The 27,564-nt window shown below is 44.8% G+C and overlaps 1 protein-coding gene and 1 pseudogene across 2 annotated transcripts in view; one reads left to right on the top strand and one right to left on the bottom strand.

Moving 5' to 3' along the window:
- Positions 1-13,506: 13,506 nt before the first annotated feature.
- On the bottom strand, positions 13,507-13,625 carry LOC133369511 (5S ribosomal RNA; annotated as a pseudogene).
- A 10,938-nt stretch (positions 13,626-24,563) lies between these two features.
- Positions 24,564-27,564, top strand: part of GAN (gigaxonin) — a 41,834-nt gene continuing 38,833 nt past the window's right edge. The window contains exon 1 of one of the 2 annotated variants that reach the window (XM_061593862.1): positions 24,564-24,700. In XM_061593862.1, the coding sequence (XP_061449846.1) occupies positions 24,576-24,700 (125 nt within the window). In that variant the 5' untranslated portion in view covers positions 24,564-24,575. Of the gene's footprint in view, positions 25,049-27,564 lie in introns of both variants that reach the window. The other variant, XM_061593859.1, reaches the window with a different exon arrangement.

Raw genomic sequence — 27,564 nt, 5'->3', positions numbered from 1 at the left:
GGCGACCAGAACTGTACACAGTATTCCAAATGCGGCCGCACCATAGATTTATACAACGGCATTATGATATCGGCTGTTTTATTTTCAATACCTTTTTGTAGCTTCTTTTTGCTTCACAAGAAGCCCTCTCCTCTCATTCTAAGTAAGGGCGTTGCCAGTAGTGGCAGTGCAAGGAGACAGGAATCAGTGATAGTAATCCCCTCTTCTTCCTGGTAGCTCCACCCTCAGCCTCCTTTGGCATCTGCCATGTATTTTATAGGCAGATGCCTGCCCTTAGTGCGCCTGAAAGATGCTCTGGCGCTTCAGCAAAAGGCCTCCCCTCTCGTTTGGAGCAAGGGGGAGGTGTCATCTGCAGCAGCAGTGGAAAGCAGACAGTGTAGAAGGAGTGAAGACTTTTTAAAAAAATTAATAAATAATTCATTTCTTTACTGTTCACGGCCACCTATGGATTACTTCGCGGCCCTCCTGGGGGTCCTGGCCCCCAGGTTGGGAACCACTGTTCTAGAGTTTTACCAGTTCATAATGTGGAGGTGGGAGGGTTGCATGACTGAGTGGTGCTTTGTATTCAGAACTCCCTCCATGCAGGAAGCCAGCATCTCAGGGAGGAGTTCTGACTTAGCCATCTCCTTGATATGCTAGTTTTTAAAATGGAGTTTCTTTTTCATCGAAAAGCACTTAACCATGCAGTTCCAATATGAAGTAGGGCCGCCAGCTGGCCAGGGAACAGCAAAGAAAATGGGCCTGTGCAGTGAACTTCTGACTATTAGCTACTTGAGCAAAGTGTGTTTACAGTGTGTTGTGCGACGTGAGTCACACTTGCCAAATTTTTATGTGATCTTCATGGCCTGTGTTCTGCTCATAATCAGGAGAAAAAAAACTCTATAATTTGGGTTTGTCAGAAATTCTGGCCTTTAATTGTGATTTCTTGAGATATGATGTCAGCCTGGGTGCTTCATTCACTAAGTTCAACAACCAAAGTGAAATGCCAAGTTAAGGTTCTAAAATATATTTTTTTTCCAACCTGCTGGTTTAGGTATAGCTTCTGTTTATCATGAATCATCCTGTGGCCTTTCAAAATGAAAGCAAGGTTCATCCCCCCCTCTTGTCTGAGTAAGAGAACTATTATTTCAAATCTGGCATGTTTTTATATCATTTTAAATTATATTTTAATTATATTTAATACAAACTTATCTGCTTCGACTCCTTCAGATGGCCTTGTTTTTAGCTCTTTTCTTTAGGAACATCTGATGCAAGTTCAGTGGGTTTACTGACTCATAAGTAAATAATGCTTTGTCATTTCAGCAGAAGTGAGATGGATTGTGTGCTTACACTTGTACATTTCCCCCCATTTAATGGACTGTCTATTTAAGGGAAATAAAAGCAAGTTAACTCCAAGTGTTGTATCCAGAGAATATGACAATTATCAGTGACAAAGAAATTTGACATGCTGTAAACAGAAAGAACACACAGTCTTCTCTCATATGGTATTCCCTAAGGTATATCAAGCAAAATGTTTTCATAAAATAAAGATAAAGCCTGGAGCAAAAGAAACCAGAACATGATTTGGCTTCAATTTTAAAGATATATGATGCTACTAGATAAACAGTTGAAAGTATAACATCTAATTATGTTGTAGTGCCACAATTATTTAAGCAACACCACTTTCTTCTGTTATTTTGCAGTTTAACAAGCTGCAAAATACTCCTGCAGAAGTCTTACTTATGATTAGACATGCATAGTGCTGCACGGTTAACCTCTTATTCCCCTCCACCCCCAGACTGCATCCACCCTCGGGCAAGGGACACCATTTTTGCAAGTCATTTTTATTATTTTTTTAAATCCAAACATAATGTTTTCCTACTATTTTTGCAGGGAATGGGGTTATGTGGAACAGCATTCTGCAATGTTATATTTTTAACAAGCCCATTCAATCTCTTCCTTTTCTCTGGAGGGATATTTAACAGTGCACCTATAAAAGAAAATGAGCTGCTAGGGAAAATGTCCACCCTGTCTGTAAAAATATGTGTGGTCCTGTAGATATTCAACAGCTATCCGCTACAATGATGGCCCCAAATAAGTAGCAAAGAGGCAGCCTTTTTCATGGTGGGAGCAATTCTGAATTGCCCAGACTTCACAAAGCACCTCAGGATAGTTTTTTTCCTGGGGGGAAAACAAAATGGTGGCTGCTTTGATGCCCAACGCCCAACCCCCCAAAAGAATTTCACCTTACCCTCCTTGAATTGCAAGCTTTGTGAAACAGCTGGGAAATGGACCTTGTTCATTCATTCCAGCCTTACTTATATAGCTCAATCCAATGCATGTCCACTTGGAAGTAAATCTCATGGTGTTCAATGAACTTGCTCCCTAGCAAGCCTTCCATCCTGGCTCAGCCAGGGGCTCAACTGGCTGAACAGAAACAGGAGTACGTCCCCAAAAAAGGGATGTCCCAGGGAGTGGTGGGGCAGCAGGAGACTTAACCCTCTTCCAAATTCTGTTCTGCTCAGTCATGTGACAAGGGATGGGGGCCAGGGATTTCCATTCAGTTCACATTTCAAGCTAAATCTATCAGCTTCACGTTTTCCAAAACAATATGAGAACTGAAACAAGCCATCCTTCAAAATTTGCACTTCTTCAAATTTTGAAATACACTTCACCAACCAGCGAATGTTTGGAAAAATGCCTGTATTAGGGGAAAGTGTGCATAAAAACGAATGAGTGGAAATAATCTGGCTAATGCGGCCAGATAGGCGGCCTAGAAATAAAATTTTATTATTATTATTATTATTATGAGTGGAAATAACACACACAAATGCATTGTATGATGAGGAACAGCTTGCAGACGTGTTTGTTAGGAGAAACTTACACTAAAATGCTGGAGAATTTTCAGGAGGATTTTAAAAAAATACACAAATTGCTGCAGAAACATGGAGAACTGAATTTAAGATTGGAAAAATGAGAAACTGAGAGAACCGAAATCGACAGATCTTTCCATCCCCACATATAACCTGGCAACCTGGCAGAACCTATGCCGGCATAAAGCGTGGCGTAAGTCAGAGTCTATTTTCAAGTCTTGTTTTCCCTCTGCCAGGCTTGGGCCAGATCCTGAACAGAGTTTGGAATGGGGTAAATTATACCATCATAATTTTCTCCAGCATAAATTATGGTGGCTTCCTGTAGTTTGGATTGCTCTTCCAGTTGTTAAGGTGTCACCAGACTCTGTTGTTTTGAGTGATGCAGCTAGCGATGGACTTCAGGGCTGATGTTCACTGCCCCACAGACCATGGGGCACCAAAGCACCATTCAGAAAGTGGCAGGTGATGGGGGCAGTGACAAATGGGCCTGGTGCAGAACTTGGAAAGTTCATTTATAAGAGGAACTAGTTCAAGTTCAGGTTCAGGTTCAACTAGTGAAGACTGATGGCTTCAATGTCAGTGGGGCAGTGAATCCACTCTGGCTTTTAGTCTGAACATTTAAGGAGCTGTCCAAGGTGAAAGCACATCCATCCCTTTATAATGCAAACTAGTTTGGTTCACAGTTCAGTTCAAGTTCATCCAAATGATCCTCAACACATTTTACCCCAGCATTTGGAATGTTACAAGTAGCTATGCTGAAGTGTAGAATATATTAAAGAAGACTAAGCAACATCAAGACGCACACGCAGTAAAATGTCAATTGTTTCATTTGTTGTTCCCAACAATTATGATCTTTAAACTTAAAGGTCCAAAGAGTCTAAAGAATAAAAAAGCAGATATGAGAATGAACTTGAAGATGAATGAGAAATCATTCAAAGTTCTACCCCCAAACAAACTTAATTCATGTTCAGTTCACTTGTCAAATATTTGGGAACCACTTGCAGGTGTAGCTCAGAGATTTTTGAACTAACCCCATGAAATTTGTTAAATAAACTAGGTCATTCCAAGCACTGGCCTAGTGTTAGCACATGAGCATACGAGGGTCCACTAGGGCTGGTGACAGTCACCAAAGCATTCATTCTTTCACAGTGAAACTGGAGGCAGCTGGCTGAGCATGTGCATGGTTACAGATGCTAATTTTATTGGTTTTACTTTAAAAATATGGGGTTGTATCCAATGTTAGGCCTACTCAGGGTAGACCCATTGAAACAAATGGACATGACTAACTTAAATCCATTGATTTCAATAGGTCCACTCTGAGTAAAAGTTAGTAAGTTACGACAACCCATAGTATTTTCTACCAAAAAAGGTGCTTATTCCCAAACAGGCCCGGTGCCAGCGGGCAGCCAGGTCAGGCCTTGGCCTAGGGCCCCTGCATCCCAGAAGGGCCCCTGAAGGGCCCCTCCTTAGGCTGGGGGGTGGATCTCACTCTGTGATCCACACCAGCATCAGATTGTGGGATTCAGTAACCTGACACTGCTAGGGATCACAGAACAGGACCTCTTAGGCAACATTCCCCTCCGATGGAGGTGGCGTAGGCTTAAAAAAGCCTGCCTGCCCAACTACCTGCCACATCACCATGTCAGCATGTTATCATGCTGCACATATGCCTGCCATCACCCACTTTGGTGGCAGGGGTGTCTCTAAGGGGTTGACACCCCCCCATCTTCACTGATGATAGGCATGTGTGTACTGTACGCAGTGCGCTGATGTGGCAGGTGGCTGGGGCCGATGGGCCTATTTAAGCCCTGTGCTGTATGCATTGGGAGAGGGTGTTGGGGAGTTTGACGCCATAGGCCCAAGGCAAGCTGGTGTCCAAGGGCCCAGTCATGTCTGGCACCAGCCCTGTTCCCAAGTAAATATATTTCGCATCTGGGCGGCAGAAACCAAAGACATTTTATTCCTGTAATCATAATGGTGCTGTAATAAGGGAGTCTAAACTGCAAAACTACACAAGCTCAGAGTATTTCTTTTCTTTTTTAAAAATCAGGATTGGCAAACTTTGAGTGGAAACACACTCACTGTTCTGCCGGTTCCAGTGCATCTCCACCTCTCTCTTCCGAAAACAGGGGCACACAATGCTAGTCAAACCCTGACCTTTTTTTACTGTAAAACCTGGTGGGAGCAGCTTGAGTGCTTTTTTTTTTTTAATTCAGCTTCAAAGAGGTTTTGAAACTGATCTGTAGATCAGCCTCCTTCCCCCTCCAGATGTGGCTAATGGAAATGCTTTGATCTGGAGACTAGTGTAATAATTCACTGTCTAAAGGTAGGAGGGGCTTAAGATCCTTAAGTCTAGAAAGTCTAGAAAGAAGGGTCTAGGTGGCCATTTGCAGAGAGAAAGCAAACCTAATTCTGTCTTAACAAAGAACTTGGCATGGTGCAAGGAGATGACAGTCCAAATGCCATGGCATTATCCTGTCTGGTGCTGGCATTAGTTTGGCTCCACCTAGAATCTGATAAATGTCTTTTGAGTTGAGGAATGCTTCAGAGCAGAGGAGATTTGGGAGATCACCATAATGTATATAAATGCAGTAAGTGGTCTCTAAGTCAGACCCACTGAAATCAGTGGCCTTAGATGCAACCCAATTTTCCATTAATGCTTCATTTGTTTTGATTAACTCCAGAGGGCATTATATATTTACTGCAAGAAATTCAGGGAGGAAAGCTGAAAACCCAGATACATTTAATAGAAATCACCACGATTGTTTCTGATTGTTAGCCGTTGAGGACCAATATGCATAATCCTTCCGTGCATTTAAAAAGTAAAATTTAAACATTTGCTCATGGCAAACATGTTTTATGGACATGTTCCTCCACAATGGGTCCTAGTTCCAATGTTCAACAAGTGTTAAGGTTGTGGTAGCGTACTGTGTCACCATAGCTTGAACTTGTGTGACTTGACTATCTTTTTCTCATAACGACGACAACTTCCTTCCCAGATTAGTTTTGCTGCTTAACAGAACCTGAAAGCGTGCTTACTACTCTGTGTCTTTTTTTCTTTTGGCCCTAATAAAGAGATTGTGTCGCAGTTTGGATCTCCCCCTCCCATCAAATAAATTGACATAACTACCTGCATATATATATATTGCATCTTACTCTTTTTCGTCAGTCTACTGGGAATCATAAAACTACATTAATCACTGCCATGTCCCCTCCCAACTTTTTTTTTTTTTGGTGTGGGGTACAGAATGAGATCCTTGTTAATGTCTAGGAGCCAATCAGCATAAAACAGGAGAGTGTTAGCACTGAGAAGAGTCTTCTCAGTGTTTGACTTACCTCTTTTTACTCTGATTAGCTCCAATCAGCAGGAAAGGACAAGGAAGCATGTTAGAAGACTCTTCTCAGTTGCTAACACATTCCCCTTTCATGCTGATTGGCTTGCAGGATGCTGAAGACATAGGGACCCTGCTGGGACCCTGCTCCCAAAAAAGTAAAGGGTCTAAAAACCCGAGACCCTGCTTGACTACACTCCTGGTATACAGATGATGACGGCCTCCTTTCACCATTATGTCCCAGAGCAGGTTACAGAAATTTAAAATACAGTATTAAAAACCAAGAAAACAAATTACATTCACAGGAGTAGGGTAGGTCCTGAAAACATACATCTCAGGTGGTGAAGACCAGGGTACATCTTTACAATTCACCAAAAACTGTACAGCAAAGGTTCCAGACACACCTCTGTACAGAGAGAATTCCACAACTTAGGGGCTGTCACAGAATGCCCTCTCTCGAGTCACCAGCCCCCAAATGAGAAAATAATATGGGATGGCATTCTGATGAGGATCTCGTTATATTGATACTGGGCAAAACTCATGCATGAACAGCACTGAGTCCGCAAGAAACTGTTGTGTGGAAGGAAGCACCAAGACAGATGCTTTTCTCCCTCTAATACTAGAAACTGAATGGTGGGAGACTCAGAACTGACAAAAGGAAATAATTTGTCACACAGTGATAATTAAATGATGGCATTCGCTTCCACAAGATGATGCCAAACTGCCTTGAAACGGAATTAGAGAACTTCATGAAGGATAAGGCTAGGGACTACTGCAAGCTGTAATGGCTATATATGCTGCCTCCAGAATCAAAGGGAGTGCGCTACTGAATTACAGGTTGCTGGGATGCAAATGCTGGAGAGTGTGATTACCATCATCATGCCCTGTTTGTGGGCTTTCTATTGGCATCTGGTTGATCACTGTGGGAACTAGATGATGGACAAGATCAGGAGCGGGAAACCTTTGGCTCTCCAGTTATTGCTGAACTACAACTCCCATCGGCCATAGCAAGCACACCCAATGGCCAGGGATGATGGGAGGTGTAGTTTATTGACATACAGCAATCCAAAGGTTCCCCACACCTGCACAAGATAAACTTTTGGTATGATCCAGCAAGGCTCTTATTTATTTATTTATTTATTTATTTTCTATCCCGGCCATCCTTGCAAAGCAGCCCAGGGTGGCCAACAATACAATTCAAATAAAATAAAACATATTAAAAACAATTCAAAACAATTACGTGCATCTAAAAACATTTTAAGACAACCACATACCTACACAACTAATAATTTCGAGGTTCCAAGGAACCTTTTATCTTTTAAGCCATCAAATGCCTGGGTAAACAGGAATGTTTTTAAATTTCTTCTGACTCTCAGTATTAAGAACATTAAGAAGACATTATTAACATTCAGGAGGAATTTAAAAACATTCGTGTTTACCCAGGCATTTAATGGCTTGAAAGATACTGTTATAATTTGTAAATTTTAGTAAAGATCATTTATAAATTAAAGTCTGATACACAGGGCATACACTATTTTTGAGTGGTACTCAAGCACACACTGGAAAATCCGAGTTGCGCAATTAGTTGATGGGATTGGGAAGTTTTCCTCAACAAACCCACTTTCCTGAAAGGTTGGACTTTTTATGATATGGAAAGGGTGAAATAACACTTGCTTGACACAATATCATCTAACCTCCCTGCAAACAAATCAGGATGAATGCTCAGTAAACATGTCCTCTGGAAGTGCCCTTGGTTTGGAAATGGAAACTGAACCCGATGGATGATCTTACCCAGCATAATCGCCTTCCTGAGCTCATGGCTAAGTAGAGCTTTAGTTACCCAGGAAGGGTAACTGGATACATTGGATCTTACAGGACTTTTGGATTTCCTACTTGAAACGTTTTGTGCAACTTGAAAGCCTGTTACCCTAATCAACACAAACTAGTTCAATGCAAGTGTGAAGGGTTGGGCTCAGCTGACCATGGTCTCCATGCTGTGCCATGGCAAGCCTGCCAGAAATAACCACTGGCTGGCTGTAAGTGCTGTTGCATGGCAGATGGCTGCCTCACATGCTCTCGTCCTCCCCATGGCTGCGTAAGGAGGTGGGGCAACAGGCAGACAGCCTGCAAGGCAGGCCCAGATAGGGATGAGGGAGTAATCAGTTGGCATTTAAAGATACACATACTTAATTCACACTTTATGATGTAATATGTAGACCCAGACACAGCTATCTTTTGAAAATCTCTGAATTTTGCAGTGCAGTTCTCCATCCAAGTAATTATACAAAAATGTTTCTACGAGGGTAAAATGTGCATATAAATGCATATATAGTAGTGGAAGTAGCACACACAATGCATTATATTAGGAAAAAATTGCTTTGCAAAAATGTGCATATTAGGAAAAGCTGCATATGGAATGTGTTAATTAGGAGAAATTCACATTAAAATGCTACGAAATTTCAAAAGGACTTCTAAAGCAAAAATTGCAAACCAATGTTGAAATATGGAGAACTGAACTTGAGGCTGGAAAAATGAGAAACTGAGCCCGTCCCTAGTCTCAGAGAACTGCCAGAGGATGCAGAGAGTAGGAAGCACAATATGACATTGGAAGGATCAGGAATAACCAAGCTTCCAGCACCTGGTGGTGAGCCAATATTAGAACTAGGGATTGAAAGATTTCTGTTCTCTTTGTTTCTAATGTTTCCAGTCTTAAATGTAGTTCTCCACATTTCTGCAGCAATTCACAATTTTTTTAAAAAAAAAATTCTCATGAAAATTTTCCAGCATTTGAGTGCAAATTTCTCCTAATAAACACATTCTTGGCCATTTTGACTAATGTAAGCATTTTTGCAAGCCCTTTCTCATCATATAATGCATTTTTGCATACTATTTTCACTCGTATATCCATTTTCATGCACATTTTCCCATAACATATGCATGTTTGTAAACATTGGTTGACAAACTGCATCGCAAAATTTGAATAAGTGCAAATGTCAAAAGATGGCTGTGTTTCAGTTCTCATATTATTTCAGAAAGTGCTGATTTGATAGATTAGGCTTAAAATGCAAACTGAATCAAAATTCTCACCCATCCCTAACTGGAACACAGGGAAGAGGGAGGGATACGTCAGTTGTACAGAAGAGAACAAAAGGTGTCTTGGTGTCATAACCCTGGAGCAGAGCTTGGAAAAGTTACTTTTTTTGAACTACAACTCCCATCAGCCCAATGCCATGGCCATGCTGACTGGGGCTGATGGGAGTTGTAGTTTTAAAAAGTAACTTTTCCAAGCTCTGCCCTGGAGTCAGATTCCCCTTCTGTTTTGGAGGAATGAGGCTGAGGCCTCTGAATCAGAGACTAATGGCATGCAGGGGAGCCTCAGAGGCTCTTCTGCCCAATGAGTCTGTGGTGCCTTTCCCCACCCAGCCTGAGGATTTGGCATTTCCCAGTGGGACCAGAGCCCTCCTCTGCTTTGTCAGACTGCTGCGGCCAACTGGGCCCCTTTAACTGAAAAGGCAGGACTAGCAATTGGAATGCTGCTGCTGCTACTACTACTGTTATATAAAGCAACATCTGACTCCTGTTTTTAACTGCATAGCCTGAGCCTGCATCCAGCCTCACCATGATCAGCACTTGCATCATAACATTTCATCTCATCTGAGCTTGCTTTTATTTTGGAGCAATTGCTGCCAGGAGGGTCCTAATGATGAGTTTCTTGAACTTTGACTAGGAATGGGTGAATCTATTAATTTTGACTTGTCTCAGCTTCTCATGTTGTCCAATCTAAAGTTCAGTTCTCCCCACATCAAACTCCTCATGAAAATTCATCAGCATCTTAGTTTGAATCTCTCCTAATACTGTTTGTTTGCAATGTTTGTATGCAGTTTTGCCCACTATACAATTTTTGCAAAGCCATTTTCCCTAACATAATGCATTTTGTATGGACCTTTGACTGATATATATGCCTTTTTGGCTGGAAAACTATCTCGCAAGATTTGGAGAAGTGTGAATTTTTGAAGGATGCCTGTGTTTCAGATTGCATACTGTTTTGGAAAATGTGATTTGGGTAGTTTTGCCTTTAAATGCAAACTGAACCAAAGTTCTGCCCTATCTCTAACTCTGATTAAAGAACAGTCATGGCTGGTGCCTGTAGGCACTGGTGGGGAGGAAGGCAGGGAGCCACAACAGTAGGTAGAGCCACAGCCAATGACAGGCAGAACTAACTCATTCTAGTTTTGCCCCCATCTTCCTCCCTGCTGTGTTCTAGCAGTGCAACACTGAGACTAAGGAGGAGGAAGCTGACAGGCTATGCCACCCCCTAAACTGGTTGTTAGTAAGTAAGGTCCCAGGCTATGGTCTGAAGGCACATAAGGCCAGCTCCCTGCTGAAACTTAGCAGGATCAGGTCTGGTCAGTGCCTGGATGGGAGACCGCCTGAGAACCATATGCAAGCCACCTTGGGTTTCATGGAAAGAAAGGTGGGGTATAAATGTAATAAATAATAAGAAATAAGAAGGAATGCAGGTGGGGGCTGGCTGAGTTTGGTGGGGCAGTGCCCCACTAGCCCAAATGGACCAGCCTCCACTGGTGAAGAGGTAAGGACCCTTTATGCCACACCTGACATAAGAGGGAGCGTGGGGAGAGCGACTCTGAGAGCTTTCCAACAACTCTTTAGAATCCCCCCCCAGCACACAGTAATAGCAAGAAGACATTGCCTTCATTATAATGACTGTATTCAAGAAAAATCCACAAATCGCTTTGCTGGTGTAAACAGTCTTGAGTCCAGTAACATCCTGCTCCGATTGGAAGCCTTTGTCGAACCATCTTGATTTGGATCAATTTTGGAGTCATAAGTCCATCACCATGGAAATAAATGGCCGGCTCTTTGTCTTCAGGGATGCAATACAATTAGGACTCTTGAAATCAATACACAACCACTTAAGGAGTTGCACAATGCACTTAAATGCTGGAAGAAATGTCAGGCTGAAGATGACAATCAGGGTGAAGCTGAGAACACACTGTCACTTGCAGGCAGGCAATATAAAAGGGTGTGATATGTTATTGTGGAGCAGGGCAAGGCTAGCTAATTTTCCTTTTAGGATAACCTGCTTAACTCCAAATCTATGCCACTGCAATGACTATCCTGAAGTTAGCTGCTAAAACTGTGATGCATGATTAATGTGCATTAATGTGCATGAATAAAACAGGAAGACCTGATTCTCCCTTAACCCAAATATTGCAGTGCCCTCAGCTGTGATCAACTTGATATGTGATGTTTTTCCCACCCAGGGATTGTTTTAAATAAACACCACCACCCTCACTTGTAAAGGATTTATTATGGACACAGTGGCTTCCTGGCCTGCCTGCTTCCTCTTCCTCAATTGACACCTGGCAATAGCCAGTCCATCAGGCTGCAGAAGAAGGAAAGTAAGCAGGGGCCCTCCATTGGCTTTACTGAAAGATCAGCTGCCTTTGTCTCTTCCTCAATAGTCACTTGGCAATAGCCATTCCATCAGGCTGCAGCAGAGTAAGAGAAGCCGGGCCATTCCATCAGCTCTGCTGCAAGACCCACTCCCTTTGGCTCCTCCTCTCCTTGAACTGTTTCCATCCCAGCGGGTCATTATGAGAACTTTGAAAATTTAAAAACTAGAGTCTGGATTTGCTTTACTTGTCTTCTCTCCACATCCTCCTTTTTTCCCCTTTTTGTGTTATGTCTCTTAAAGCACAATCCAACTTGTATTTATGCTGGGCTGGGGGGACCACTGGCTGAGCCTGCAGGCTCCTGACACTGCCAGGCTCCACTGGGCTCTGCTGGCGGAAGCTCCTCATCCCAGCTGAACCACGGCACCGCCAGGACTCTGCTGGCTCAGCAGGGGTTCTGCCGGGAAGCCCAGCCCGGCAGATGGAGAGCCAGTAGAAGCTGGCAGAAGGCCCGAAAATGGGATATTCTGGAGGTGTGGCAGAGGTGGAACCAAGGAAAGAGGACTTCCGCTATACCCACCACCCCTTCACAGCATTCCCACAGGTCCCAATCAGGCCAAATGTTTCACCGGCAAAAAGGCCACTGCAGGTAAATAATTATAATGGTGGTCAATGGAGAGCACTTACTCCCAGTAGGAGTATTCATCGGGGCAAGCTTTTACCTCCCGGTCCCCATGCGCAGCTCCTGACTGAGCCGGCATTCAGCCGGCCTGGTGGCTCCCATAAGGCAAGTGGATGCCGCGGAGCTTCCCACTGGCTCCTCTTCCGCGGCCCCCCCACCAGCTTCCCATAACTTGGATTGGTCGGCCCGTTTGTAAACCTGGAGGTAGAGACTGTCATGTTTGTTTTATTGGTCTGTAATTTGTTCTGGGGACCTCTTTAGCTGGGGTAAATTTCTTTTAAATAAATAATGTAATACAAACACTCATGCTGGACTTCACAAGCGACAGTGCACATTTTTTACCCTATAGAGGTGTTATTACTGTGTGTGAAACTGCTCTTATTTCGTGATAAGATACAGACCTTGTTCAATTATTGCAGCTTCACAGGAAGCTCTCCTGTGGATACAGCCACAAGGAAGAGGAGCCATCTAATCTAGTACAACCAGATTGACATGGAGCATTTCATAGAATGTGCAGGGGGGGAACCTCAAGCCCTGGAGCCAAATGTGGCCCACCAGGCCTCTCTATTTGGCCCTTAGGACTCTCAGAAGCCCACGCCCCCTCCCAGGCCACACCCATTATTGCCCTTGCTCCACAACCTCTGCAAGTGCTTTTGCCTGGCTGGAACATGCCCTTGAACAGTGGGCAGATCCACACCATACATTCAAAGCACATCCAATGCACATCTAAAGCACATGACTTCCCCAAAGAATTCTGGGAACTATGCCTTTCCTCTCATAGAGCCACAGTTTCCCAGCACCCTTAACAAACTACAGTTCCCATGATTTGTTGGTCTTGTGCTTGAAATGCATTGGATCACCTTTACATATATGGTGTGTGGCCCTGCCCGATGATGGGGGGGGATGTGTAGGAATCTCTGGCTTTCGTGAGGCTGGAACATAGCCTACTCTACAAACACACACTGATCCTCCCACTTTTGCCTCTGGCCCTGCCCATCACAGGCTTATGGGCCCCTGAAGGTTATCCACAAGGGAATGCAACTCTCTGGCTGAAAAAGGTTCCCCACCTCCTGCCTTAGAAGTAATTCATATCAGGGTTGTTGTTATTATATGCCTTCAAGTCTATCACGACTTATGGCAACCCTGTGAATCTTTTTTAGATATATGAATAAGGTTTTTTTGGAAAGAAGCATTCAGAGGTGGTTTACCATTGCTTCCCTCTAAGCCTACAGCACGCGGTATTCCCGAGCCGTCTCCCATCCAAGTACTAACCAGGCCTGATCCTGCTTAGCTTCCGAGATCAGACAAGATCAGGCGTGATTAGGGTAGTATGGCTGTAGGCTCATAACAGCTACAAAATGGGCAATTATGTTTATGGGAATCACCACCAGTATGTGGTGCCATGTCTGATGTTATTTCCTCACACGGCCACAAGCACAGGTCACTCAGTGTGGAGGATTAGTCAGTGCCTGAATCAGACCTGAATACTTTTTTTAAAATTGCAGAAAAATAAATCTAACAGGGAAAGCTACTTATATCAATTCCTTCAAGATATTACCAATAGCATTTGCGCAGCTAGTATTCTTTGGTTTCCTTGATGAAACAGGTTAAAAGTGAGAAGAAATAAAAGCATGGTTGTGATTGAAATCATTGATTAGATGAGTTGATGAGGCTGAGGTACACAGCTTAAATACAGAATACATGTGCAAGAAATGCAGAAGGGGAATGGCCAGTTTTGCCTCTGGCCCTCCCCATCACTGGCATGTAGACCCCAGAAAGTTGCTAATGAGAGAATGTGGCTCTCAGGAGGAAATAGGTTCCCCATCCATGGTTTAGGATTATGAGGCACCTCTAAATAAATTAATTACAATATTAAATGTAAAAGTTTTACACAATTGGTTAAAAAAATAAAAGAAATAGGTAGAACAGACTCTAAAACAGACATTATTTGTCTGATTTGACAAAAATATACTTAATGACTACAGTTATTTTTCATATTGTGCATATAAATCTGTGCAGAAATAACTACCAATTACGTCAAAAATTTCATTCAGATAAATGTCCATAAACTGTCAAACAGTACCCATAGCAGGTGAGGTCTGGTTCAGGTCAAGGGCATGCCACACCAATCCTAGCCCGGCTCAGTCTCAACCTCAGAAAAGGTCTGACCTAATCAGTCTGTTGTTGCATTGCCTCTTCCATTTATTAAGTGCAGAACTGTGTGTGTAACTGCTCTCATGCTGCTGTACACTAAATGTTTTCATATATGTTAAGTAAGTAGCTACTTGCTATGGGCGGTATATAAATGTAACAAAATAAATAAATAATAAATAAAATTTTCATTTAAAGCAAGGGGTTCCCAAACTGTGGTCCGTGAGCTTCATTCAGATAGTCCATGACATGTCGATGGATATGTGGTTAAAGATGGCAGATGGCACAACCATTGCACTATACGTTCATAGGCAGAAAAATTATTATGTGGTCCAGCAAAACCATCAGCAATTTTCAAGTGGTGTGTGTGTGGGAGGGAAAGTTTAGGAACCACTGACTGAAAGGTATGTCATATGCAAATAGGCTTATTGCAAGATGTTTTAGTTAGTTTTTAGTTGCATCCTCGCCTATACATGCAAATATAAAAGTTTATTATTTCTATCTTCACTGTACTTTTTGTTAGATTGAATACTAAACTTTTTTTGGGTAATGTTATGGGGCCTTTTAAACTTGACATAGTTTAGAGCCTCAGCATGTCTTAATCCAACCCTGGGACCAACCCTGACTGACTAATTGTTTACAGCTCACTCCACCCATGCCCAAATATATATCTGCCAGCTGAGGATAATGTTTAATGTGCCTGACAAAGTGGGCTTGGACCCAGAAAGGTTCTGCCACATAACTCTTTGTGGGTTTTGTTGCATCAGACGAATATTGTTACCTTCCTGGTTATCTCAGGACTGTTTTCCCAGGGTAGCTATCCTGGGGAATAAGAAATCCCCTGGTGCTTCCACCACGCTCCCTTGCTGACTCTGGGTCCTATCGTAAGTCACTGGGCTTGGCTGGAGAAGGAGTCGGCTTTCTGCCTCATTTAATCTTTGGTCAAATCTGTACCTTACACTGAAAGCACTATTATACCACTTTAAACAGTTATGACTTCCCCCAAAGAATCCTGGGAACAGTAGTTTGTTGAGGGGTGCTGAGAGCTGTTAGGGAGAGCCTATTCCCCTTATAGAACTACAGTTCCCAGAGGGGTTTAGTCATTAGTCCTTCTTCTCCAGACAGGGCCGGCACCAGCCTGCAGTGGCCTCCTCGGCAGTGGTGATGGAAGTAGTGGTTGTCAAGAATAGCTAAGTTTGGTCAAGCTAAAATGGCTCAACCAGAGGGAATTCTGTGGGGCTTTGTTGCAAAGACCTCGAGGATACTCTGTGCTGGGAAACCCAAGTGTTTTAGTGCCAGACAGCTGCAAATTGCTAATGTCAAGAAGATGCAACTGAGTCCTATCTGTTATCTCTTATCTGCTTCCTAAAATCAAAGTCAGGAGTTTGGGTATTGCAGATCAAGGACCACATGGTGTGACTGTCTAGCCCTCCTTATCTTCAAGAAGATGACCACGGAAGGGGCGTCTAGGATGGCTAATTGGCCCCCTCCCTGTTGACACCCAGAACCCCATAAAATGAAGGATGATCCTTCAGTTGTTCCCTATTCCATCTACCTTGAATCACCTGAAGATGCTTGTAAGCCATTGGGAACCAGGCTTTCAACTTGAAGTGATAATTAGTAAGGACAGGTAAGCTTTGTTATTTTTCTCTGTCTGCTTGAATCTCTCACAGTGTTATTCAAATGTATCTCTTACGCAGCCCCAGGGCTGGCTCCAAAGGGCGGCCAGGTGGGGCCCTGGCTGAGGGCTCTGCAGCCCACAGGGGTCCCTGAAGGGCCCCTCATTATAGTGGGGGAGTAGCCGTCCTCTTCTGTGGCAGGCTCCCTACCGTGGATCGCAGGGAGTGAGCTGCCCACCCACTCACATGCTCTCCCCCCCACCCACCTGCCTGCTCCTTCTCCCTCTGCCCCTGCCCGCTCACCCACCCCCTGCCTGCTTACTCGATCGCTTGTTCTCTCCCCACACTCACACCCTCCCCTGTTCCCCCAATTGCTTGTCCTCCCCCGCCCCCAATTGCCCTTCCCCACCTGCTCACTCGCTTGCCTGCCCTCTCCCCCAGCTCTCTCACCCTTGCCCCCTACTCACTCATCCTGCCCCCCGCCTGCTCACTCACTCCCCTGCCAGCACACCCACCTGCTCCTCCGCCCACCCAACCTCCTGCTCCTCCGCCCACCTGGTAGGTAGGTAGGTAGGTAGGTATGTGGGGTGTGTGTGCGGGTTCCAGGGCCCAGGGCAGGCTAGTGCCCAAGGGCCCCGGCATGCCTGGGGCCAGCCCTGCTCAGCCCCATTGAGGGTAATTGGCTTTAAAGGAAAACAATGCTACTCTCTTTTTTATATGTACGTTTCTTTTCTTTTAAATAAACTACCTCTTCTTAATGGTGTGTATTGCTTGGAGTTAATGACCCTAAATTCAGTCCTTGACCACACGCTACTGACTGCTGTTGATTAATTTAGGTTAATGCTCCAAAGCAAGGAGTTTAACAATAGGTCTGCTCTAAGATTGAAATTAGTGCTCTGCGTTCCCCTTACTCAGAGTGTGGGATAGTAAAGGGGTAGTGGCAGTATACCTTCTTGGGTTGGCTTTAGGTATAAACTAACTCTGGGAAAGTGAGTGTTTGCCCGGAAAGCAGTGGCCCAGGGAATTCGGACTGTTCTTGGAAGCAAAGGCATCCCCTTGGAGTTGCTGAGGTCGAAGGACCCCAGGGGGCAATCTTTGACAGTGGCGTCAGAGGCTTATATAGGCCCAGCCACTTCGTGGATTAGTGCGCTGTGTGTGCACACTTAGTATCATCCAAGATGGTGGGGGGCATGTTGACCTGGGTGGTGGCAAACATGTGCTTGCTGTGTGCTGAAGTGCCACTGCAGAGCCACCGGAAGTTGCATAGCCAGCCCGCACTGCTGACAGCGGGGGTGCCTGGTAGGGCGGCTGCCAATCCATGTCAGCATTGGGTCGTGGGGCGTACACTCTACAACCCGATGCTAGTGCAGATCACGAAGCAGGAGCTACACCCGCCCAGTTCCAGCAATATAGTCCCCCCTCAGCGCCAAGGGCCCTCAGCCAGTGCCCAGTCTGGCTGCTCATTGGTGCCAGGCCTGTTCGCAGGTTATTCTGGTACTGAAGTTCCCCATCCCTGTCCTAGATTATGGAGTTGTGTCTAGAGGTGACCAACTTTCAGTTTTCCAGATTCCATCATATAGTGCAAACTTTGGTGCTGTGCATCTATCCATAACACTAAAAGATCCAGACATTATATATGCATGTATGTACACAAATTGTTGTTGTTATATTTATATCCTGCCCTTTCTCCCAGTAGGAGCCCACAGTGGCAAACAAAAGCACTAAACACATCATAAAAACAGACTTTAAAATATATTAAAACAAAACAACCATTAAAAATATATTAAAACAAAACATATTTTAAAAAAAGATTTAAAAGCATATTAAAAAGCAATTCCATCACAGACACAGACTGAGATAAGGGCTCTACTTAAAAGGCTTATTGAAAGAGGAAGGTCTTCAGTAGGTGCCAAAAAGACAACAGAATGGCGCCTGTCTAATATTTAAGGGGAGGGAATTCCAAAGGGTAGGCTCCACTACACTAAAGGTCCGTTTCCTATGTTGTGCGGAACAGACCCCCTGATAAGATGGCATTTGCAGGAGGCCCTCACCTGCAGAGCACAGTGATCAACTGGGTATATAAGGGATAAGACGGTCTTTCAGGTATCCTGGTCCCAAGCTGTATAGGGCTTTGTACACCAAAACTAGAACCTTGAACTTTGACCAGTAGCTAATAGGTAGACAGTGCAATTCTTAAGCAGCGGGGTGACATTTTGGTGATACCCTGCCCCAGTGAGCAGTCTTGCAGCTGCATTTGCACCAATTGCAGCTTCCGGACCAACCTCAAGGGCAGCCCCACATAGAGCGCATTTCAAGAAATCCAGCCTGGAGGTTACCATGGACAACAGTGGCCAAGCTATCCCAGTCCAGAAACAGCCAGTAAAGGGCACTTCTAGCCACAGAGGTCACCTGAGCCTCTAGCAACAAAGATGGATCCAGGAGCAACCCCAGACTGTGGATCTGCTCTTTCAGAGGGACTACGACTCCATCCAAAGCAGGCAACTGACCAATTATCAGAACTCAGGAACCACCAATCTACAATGCTGTCATGGCCCCGTCAGAGGACTCATCAGATGAGGATGACTCGGGAGTAACAGCAGCAGACCCAGAAGGCGAAATGGAGGAAACTCCTGAGAACCCAGCTCCTTCTCCCCCTCAGCTGCAGAGCACCGCAGACACAGCTGAAGCCCTTCAGCCAGACGCACACAGTGAACAGGATACTCCCCCCTCACCTGCAGAACGTAGACAACAGAAGGTCAGGCAGAAGAGGGGCAGGCCTGTCCACTTAAGGCCAAAACGCTGATGGCTCACACCTGCTGACAAACCTGCTCCTTAAAAGTCAAACCTTGGCTTCAGCTTGTTGCTGACTACAATGTCAGGCGTGACCACTGTGTGTCTTCCTATCTCCTAAACCTTGGCTTGGACTGATCTCTTGGCAAACTAGACCCGGACATTCACTGACATCTCTTCTGGATTTCTGGCTTGGCACGTAAGCTTTGAACGGCCTCTGCCCTTATCTTGCTTCCTCCTTGCTAGCCTGGCAGATTTATAGCCAAGCTGCCGGCTGAGGACTTACGGCCTGGCAATTACCAAGGAATCTCCAGCCCTGCCTGCACCCCCACCGACACTGCTGTCTCAGTGAAGAGCTGACAAATGTCTCCATCTTGCTAGGATTCAGACTCAGTTTATTGGCCCTCATCCAGCCCACCACTGAGTCCAGGCAGCAGTCTAGGGCTTGCACAGCCTCTCACAATTCAGATGTTACAGAGAACTGCTGACACCTCAACCCAAATCTCCTGATGACTGCTCCCAAGGGCTTCATATAGATGTTAAACAGCATGGGGAACAAGGTGTGGCACCCCACAGCACAACTGCCATGGGGCCGAAAGACAATCACCCAATGCTATTCTCTGAAAATGACCTTGGAGATAGGATCAGAACCACTGTAAAACAGTTCCTCCAATACCCATCTCACCAAGTCGGCCTAGAAGGATACCATGGTCAATGGTATCAAAAGCCTCCTAGAGATCAAGTAAGAATAACAGGGTCGCACTCCCCCTGTCCTTCTCCCAACAAAGGTCATCCATCAAGGCGACTAAAGCCGATTCAGTCCTATCACCAGGCCTGAACCCAGACTCGAATGGGTCAAGATAATCTGTTTTATCCAATAGTACTTGCAACTGCTGTGCCACAACCCTCTCAATCACCTTCCCTAAGAAGTGGGTATTTGCGACCAGGTGGTAGTTGTCGCAAACGAATTGGTCCAGGGAGTGTTTTGTCAGGAATGGTCAGATCACCGCCTCTTTCAGGACAGTTGGAACCACTCTCTCCCGCAACGATGCTTTGACCATATCCTGGATCCACTCGGTTAAACCCCCTCAGCAAGCTTTAATAAGCCAAGAACGTCAAGGGGACACGTTGCTGGCCACATTGTCACAAGCACCTTGTCCATAAGGCCGCATCAACTGAAACTGTTCCCAAGAAGTTGCAGCAGACATCGCACTGGACATCTCACTGGGGACTACAGTAGATGTGGATGAGGCATCAGGATTGCTACGGAGGCAACTTTACCCTCAAAGTGCCTTATTATGATAATACTAATATATACTCCAAAGCTGAGGAAATACTTCAAGGAACTGCTCTTGTAAGAACCCATTATTACAGCTGTGTTGGGAATTTCATAACCAAGAGAGTTGTGCTTGGACAGCACGTAATGTGAAAGCCAGTAACTGAGTGACCTTGTCTCAATTATTTCAAGACAAGTAATTTGTTTGTTTCTGCTGCACCTGCTAATGATGATGATGTAGAGAAGCAGAACTGTGTTTCTGGTTTTCCCTTCAACTTGTAAACAATGACTTGGCTTCCTGAAGCTGCCTATCTAGGTCAAAAAGGAAAGCAGGTGATGTAACAGATGGATCCAGGTAGTGCAAACCTAGCCGCAGAAAATTGGAAAGCAGGCTGTTGAAAACAAAACAGGAAATGGCTCCTTCCTCTCCCACCTGTCTCTTTTCCTCCAGGCCAAAAAAGGAACTGCCAGTCATATTCAGAGTAGACCTATTGAAATTAATGGACCTAAGATGTTAATGTTAATTAATTTCAATGAAGCTATTCCAAGTATGACTCAGATGGATACAGCCCTTCCTCTTTTTGGTAACTGAGGATAACACTATGCATCTGACAATATGGAATCCATGAACATTTATGCCGCACAATACAGGTTTATTGAACTTAGCATGCAAATATATTGTTTACATAACAAGATAAATCATTCATCCAAGTCTGAAATAAAGTTGAAGGGGGTGATACTGAAATCACTGGGCACCATGTAATATCTAGCTCCAGCTTGTTTGGCTCTAGTGTTTACAGTAGTGTTCTTCCAAAAAATACTTGCAGCGTTTTAGTATATAACAACAGAGTCCTATGCACAATTAGACGTTTGTCCCACTAAGTTCAGTGGGGATTACTTCCAAGTAAGTATGCAAAAGATTGGGCTCCAAATCTGTGAAAATTCTTCATTGTTTATTTATTTACCAAAAATTATATACTGCTTGATTATAAACCTCTAAGTGGTTTATAAAAGACTAAAATTATTGATAAAACAGTTAACAATAAATAATTAAAAACTTTTTAAACTAACTAAAACAGCAACAGACTATTTTGTAAAAAAAAGACATCAACATCTATGGGTCTCTCTCAATAGGCTTGCCTAAACAAAAACTTTTTAAGCAGACGCTGAAAACAATATAGCAAAGATGCCTGCCTGATGTGAATAGGCAGAGAGTTCCAAAGTGTAGGTGCCACCACACTAAAAAAATGATTTTTCACAAGTGCAGAATGGGTATTATGTGCCACCTGTAACAGTGCCTATTCCACAGATTGAAGTGCTTGAGCACACATGGTGTAAGACAGTCCCGCAAGTAAACTGGTCCCAAGCTGTTAAGGGCTTTATATACCAATAGTAGCACCTGGAACTTGGCCTGGTCACAATTCCCCCTCACATTTCTGGTCACAAATTGGCAACCAGTTCAGATCCCTGAACAGAGGTGTTATACTTTGATAGGGTCTCACTCCTGTCAACAATATGACTGCAGCATTCTGCGCTAACTGCGGTTTCTGGGTCAAGTGCAAGGGAAGCTCCACATAGAGTGCACTACAGTAATCCAGTCTTGAAGTTACCAGCACTTCAGCTACTGTGGTCAAGGTCTCTCAATCCAGGAACGGCTGTAATTGTCTTACCAGGCGCAGCTGGTAAAAGGCACTTCTAGCCACTGACACTACCTGGGCCTCCAGTGACAGGGTTGGATCCAGAAGCATCCTCAGACTGTGTGCCTGCTCCTTTAGGAGAGAGCACCCCATCCTGGACAAACGATTGACCAGTTTCTTGGTTCACTCACCCACAGTGCCTCCGTCTTGCGAGGATTCAAGCTCAGCTTATTTTCCTTTATCTATCCCATCACCAGCACACTGGTGACACCTTGCCCTCAAACTCCTAATGACAGCTCCCAACGGCTTCATACAGATATTCAATAACATTGGAGGAAAGATGGTACACTGCGGCAGCCCACAGCACAACTGCCAGGGCGCCAAAAGACAATCACTTAACGCTCCTGTAGATAGGACTGGAACTACCATTAACATGGTGCCCCAATTCCCATTCCACGGAGCCTGTCCAGGACAATACTGTAGTCAATGGTATCAAAAGCCATCGAGAGATCAAGAAGCAGAAGCAAAGTTGGACTCCTCTTGACTCGGTCTCTGTAAAGGTCATCCATCAGGGCAAGCAAGGCTGATTCAGTCCCATGGCCAGGTCTGAACCCACATTGGCACAGATCAAAATAATCTGTGCCATCCAAGAACGCTTGCAGCTGCCCTACCACTACTCTCTTCACCACCTTCCCAAAAAGGGAGTGTTTGTGACTGGTTGATAGCTATTCCAATGTAAGGGATCCAGGGCCAGTTTCTTTAGGAGTGGCCTCATGACCGCCTCTTTTAAACTAGCGGGACCACCTCCTCACACAATGAAGCATTAACCACACTGTGTTTAAAGCTGTGAGCATGTGCAGAGTTGGAGCTAGTGACTAATGCATCTTCAGATCACTCCACACATCCAGGGCTAGGAGAGCGTTAGCTGCTAACCTTATACCGCTCAGAAATTCTGAACATTACTGATGGTATGGTTGAGTCTGGACTGTTGCTCTAGCTGAAAAGAATTACCTTGCCAGCTTAAAAAAGCACAAAACCAGACACATTTTCCATCACTCTGTATCCTTTTATTCATCATCGTTCATTGGAACAGAGGCAACAGCTACCAACCACGCATGGTCACATGTGGAGAAACACACGTGGACACTGACTTACTATCATGTAACATGTTTATTCCCAGTAATGTGCTTAGACTTGCAATTGGCTGTATTTTTATAATAATAATAATAATAATAATAATAATTCTGAATATTAAATGATATATAAAATAACTTAAATAAAGCAATAACCTATGGCCGTCCTGCTCTTACTGAACTCCAGTGGTGTAAGTCGTTTGGGGTCTCGGGGGGTCTTAGACCCCTTGCTTTTTGGGAAGCAGGGTCCCAGCAGGATCCCTATGTCTCCAGCATCCTATGAGCCGATCAGCACGAAAGGGGAGTGTGTTAACCACTGAGAAGAATCTTCTAATGTGCTTCCTTGTCCTTTCCTGTTGATTAGAGCCAATCAGAGTGAAAGGAAGTGAGTCAGCCACTGAGAAGATTCTCTTCAGTAGCTAACACTCTCCCCTTTCATGCTTATTGGCTCCAAGGAGCACCTGTTGTTGTGGGAGAAGGCATTAACAAAGATCTCATTCTTAACGCACAGAAAAAAGGGGGGCATGGCTGTGACTATCATGAAGGGACCCTGCACATCTGAATTTGCCACTACACTGCTGCTGAACTTCCATCACCCCTAGCTAGCATGGACAATGGTCAGGGATGATTGTTGCAATCCGGCAACATCTGGAGGACCATAGGTTAGGCTACACACACACCATACCCACCAATTGTGGGAACTGTAGTTTGTTAAGAATACTGGGGATTGGAGCTCTCTAAGGAGTAAACTCGTTCTCAGGATGCTTTGGGGCATAATGTGCTTTAAATCACCCCTGCTGTAATTGTTCAGGCTCAGCTTAAGGCGCTTGAAGAGCCAGTTGTTTTTATAGGCACCCTTGTGCCACTGAGAATGACTGGACGTTTTTAAAGGAATTGTTACTGGGTGTCCACTTTTTCATTTGTATACAAGCCCTGCCTGACATTTGGATTGAGACAAAAGTGGTTCAAACTTAAAAGAAAAAAAAAACGGAGTTAATACAGCCTTGCAAATACATTTCCACAAGTTCCTAGCCTAGCAACATTCTTGCTAGCCTGCCCACCTACCAGTAAATACATGAATTAAAAAAGCAAATTAAAATTAAAAACTGCTGTTTATGTTCCACGCCCTGATGTAGCAAAATTCTTACCACGAAAAAAATAAAGATCCAGGGAACCAGACGTCACAGAGAGAGAAATTTTGTTAAGAGGTTTTTCAGAAAGATTGGTGGTTTGTAATAACCCTAATAATTATTGTATCATCATATGCCCCTACGTTCTACTGTTTCTGTTCAGGTTTCACTACAATGTCACACCTCTTGTCAGTGTTTCAGTGGCTTCCAATCTGAATTTGGGTTTTTAGTTCATTGATTAAATTTTGTGTCCATTTGTGTCCACTGGGTGTTCAAAAGCTAGAACTGGGCGTCCATTTGGACGCACAACTATTACTTGAAAAAATGCCTCGGAGCATGAGCGGAGCGCCTGTTCTGTGTGTGGAAGTAAAAGAGGGTAATGATTGTGATGTTGTTACTTTATTATTATTATTATTACGTGTGGTGCTTATGACACATGCCTCCCCGTTCATTTTTTGTCGAGCCTGAGGCGGAATGACGGCTCTCTCGTTCCCTTTCCCTCCCCTCCCACCGCTACCGGCCGGTCCTCCTCCCCAGCAGACGGAGTCGGAGCAGGATGGGGCGGCGCGGGGAGATGACGTCAAGGGCAAAGCCGGGGCTGGGAGGTATGGCCGGGGACCGGCTCGGATTCGAGCAACTAAGGAGCAGCGGCGGCGGCGAGAGCAGCAGATACGGACTGAGGTGCGAAGCGAGCCGCTGAGGCAACGGGGTCTGCTGGGCGCGTGAGGGGAAGGCAGCGAGCAGGCCCGCGAGGAGAAAAAGGGGAAAGGGCGGGAAGAAAGAGGAAGCGGCCCCGGCGCGACCAGCACCGCCGCCGCCACGAATTGGGCTGTGTCCGAGCAGGGACGCTACGATGTCGAGCGGGGCGCCGAGCAGCGCCGTGTCGGACCCCCAGCACCCGGCCCGGCTCCTGAGGGCGCTGAGCGCCTTCCGCGAGGAGGGCCGTTTCTGCGACGCCCATCTGGTGCTTGACGGCGAGGAGATCCCGGTGCAGACCAACATCCTGGCCGCCGCCAGTCCTTACATCAGGTGAGGCGGGCAGGGCGGGAGAGTTTTGGGAGCTCTCTTGGTTGGTTTTAATCCCACGTGAGCATGTGCAGAGTGCACTTTCCGTGCCCAACTCACATCAGAGGGTCAGGGAGGTGGGGTGGAGCATTCCCTGCTCCTATGGGATCTGCAGGTGCGCCAAGCACTTTTTATTTTCCCGTTACTGGTATTACCACTATCTCAGACTAATTGGACAAGCTCAGCCCAAGGTAGCGTAGCGTAGTGGTCAGAGTGCCATTCTGGAAGGGGGACGATGACCCAGGTTCAAATCCCTATTCAGCCATGAAGCACTGTAGGTAACTTTGGGCTAGCCAGCCTAAGCAACCTCAGAGGGTTGTTGTGAGGCTAAATGTTGGGAAGGGGATAGCCATGTACACCATTTTGAGGTCTTGAGAGGAAATGGTGGGGTGTAAATGCAATAAATGGGTAACGAAGAAAGAGACCTTGAGCACATGCATAGTGAACCTTCTGTTCCCCACTGAGAAACTGAGTCCTAGGAATCCCTGGTCCAGCTCTCTGTCAGCAGTCAGTGATGTCTGTGGGAAACTGGCAGGTAGACTGTTTAGACAAACACCGCTTTGTTGGGCCAGGACTTCCAATTATATCCCAAGGCAATGCCTGCTAACAGCAGAAGAGCCCTGCTGGATGAGACCAAGGTGGGTTTATCAAGCCCAGCATCCTGGGCATTCCAACAATGGCCAACCAGATGCTTTTTGGAAACTTAATCCAGAAGCTCTGATCCTTCTAACAGGAATCATCCGAGATTCTTGGAATGAGTTCTTATTTGAGAGCTTCACGGAGACATATAGCTTCTTGGACTCTGTTGACAACAGCTTTCTGTCTCCAGCAGTTGCTTGTTAGACATCCCTGGGGAGCTCAAAAGTAGGTGATGGTAGTGGTGGCCATCTCTGATAGTTTGTTATCCTCAGCATCTGGGTATATGTTACCTCTGAACATACAGGTCTTGTTTACCTATGATGGCTATTAGGTTTAGAAATCGCTTTCAAAGTGTTCTGCCTGACTGATGAGAGTGGTTTTCCGGAGCTTGTGCAGAGCGTCTTTTCTCCTCAACACTGAAGGTGCATCCCCCACACACACCACTACAGATTTCTTGACAGGCCTGAGCCCCACTACCTCTTATTAAATGCTGTGTGCCAGGACCAAGACTGAAAACTGGGTTGCCAGGTGTGTGTTTTTAAGGCAGGGTAGCTGTTCCTTTAACCCTGTGTGACAGGAAGAAGGTTTTCCTGGCTTGCTTTCCCATAAGCATGCATTCCTGAGGTGAAAGAAAGGCTACTTTTTAAGCACACTGTCTTAACCAGCCTGGATAGTTAGGAGTGCTAACAAATATGTAGCAATCTTGGCACCTAATTAGGCCTTTATAGGCCTTTTACAGGCCCCTACAATCCTGTGGTTTCATTGCAGAGAACACATAGTTGATGTATGAATGCTGTAAGCCAGTGACTTAATGAAAACCTTGGAGGTCTTGTATCATACCTTCCTTCCATCATTGAATACAGGAAGCTGCCTTATGCAGAATTGGACTATTGGTTCATGTAGTTCAATATGGTCTGCACTGACTGGCAGCGGCTCTCTTGCGTTTCAAGCAAGGAGTTCTCCCAGCCCTACCTGGAGATGCCAGGGATTGAACCTGGAACCTTCTGCATGCACTTCCCCACAGAACTAAAGGGATACATGCAGTTCCGATGTGATCTCCCATCCAGGCACTGACCAGACCCAGACCTGCTTAGCTTCAGCAAGATGGCTGTACAGTGTCCCTTTACTATGTCCAGAGACCATGGATTCTGGAAAATCAGATTAGAAATAGCATATTTATTTATATTTCTTTATTTGTATACTGCTAGTCTATTTCCCAAAACATCCAGGCAGATTACAACAAATAAAAACCATTTAAAAGTACAGTAAAAACAAAGGCCAGCCACTGCAAAAAGCCATCATCTTTATAGCCTGCATAAGCTTAGTAGAACAGAAAGGTTTTCAGCAGGCATTTAAAGATTAAAACATGAATGATTAAACTGTACATATCAGGAGCAAGATTAACTAGCCACCAGATCCTGGATTCTAGTTTCAAATCTTTTGCCTTCTCTTTCTTGAGTTTTCCCATTTCTTGTTGACCCAGTTGGTTAGCTAGCAACCTAGCTGTTCACTCCTTTTTCTCTCCCCAGCCCCACCCTGCCCTGGCCTGCTATTTTCTTATTATCCACCATTTCCCAAACAGTAGAAAGATAACAAATTAAAAAGTACAGACAAAGGGGCATAAAGTCTTAACTGTGTTTTAATAAGACGCCAAATAGGCCCATAGACAGACACACAAAGTTGTATGGCTCTGTGCTGTCATTATGATCCCATCTTGGGTATGGTGCCCTTTAAATTTTCTGAGCTCCTTAAAAGCACATTAATCTCATCGTTCTGTAAACAGGAGAAAGCATGTAACAGTACTTTATGATTCAGAGAGGCAGGCAGAAGCTGGTAACCGG

Source organism: Rhineura floridana, chromosome 13 (assembly GCF_030035675.1).
Source record: "Rhineura floridana isolate rRhiFlo1 chromosome 13, rRhiFlo1.hap2, whole genome shotgun sequence".
Classification (NCBI taxonomy): domain Eukaryota; kingdom Metazoa; phylum Chordata; class Lepidosauria; order Squamata; family Rhineuridae; genus Rhineura; species Rhineura floridana.
Note: the sequence above shows the minus strand (reverse complement) of the source record. Positions and strands in the feature narration are given on the sequence as shown.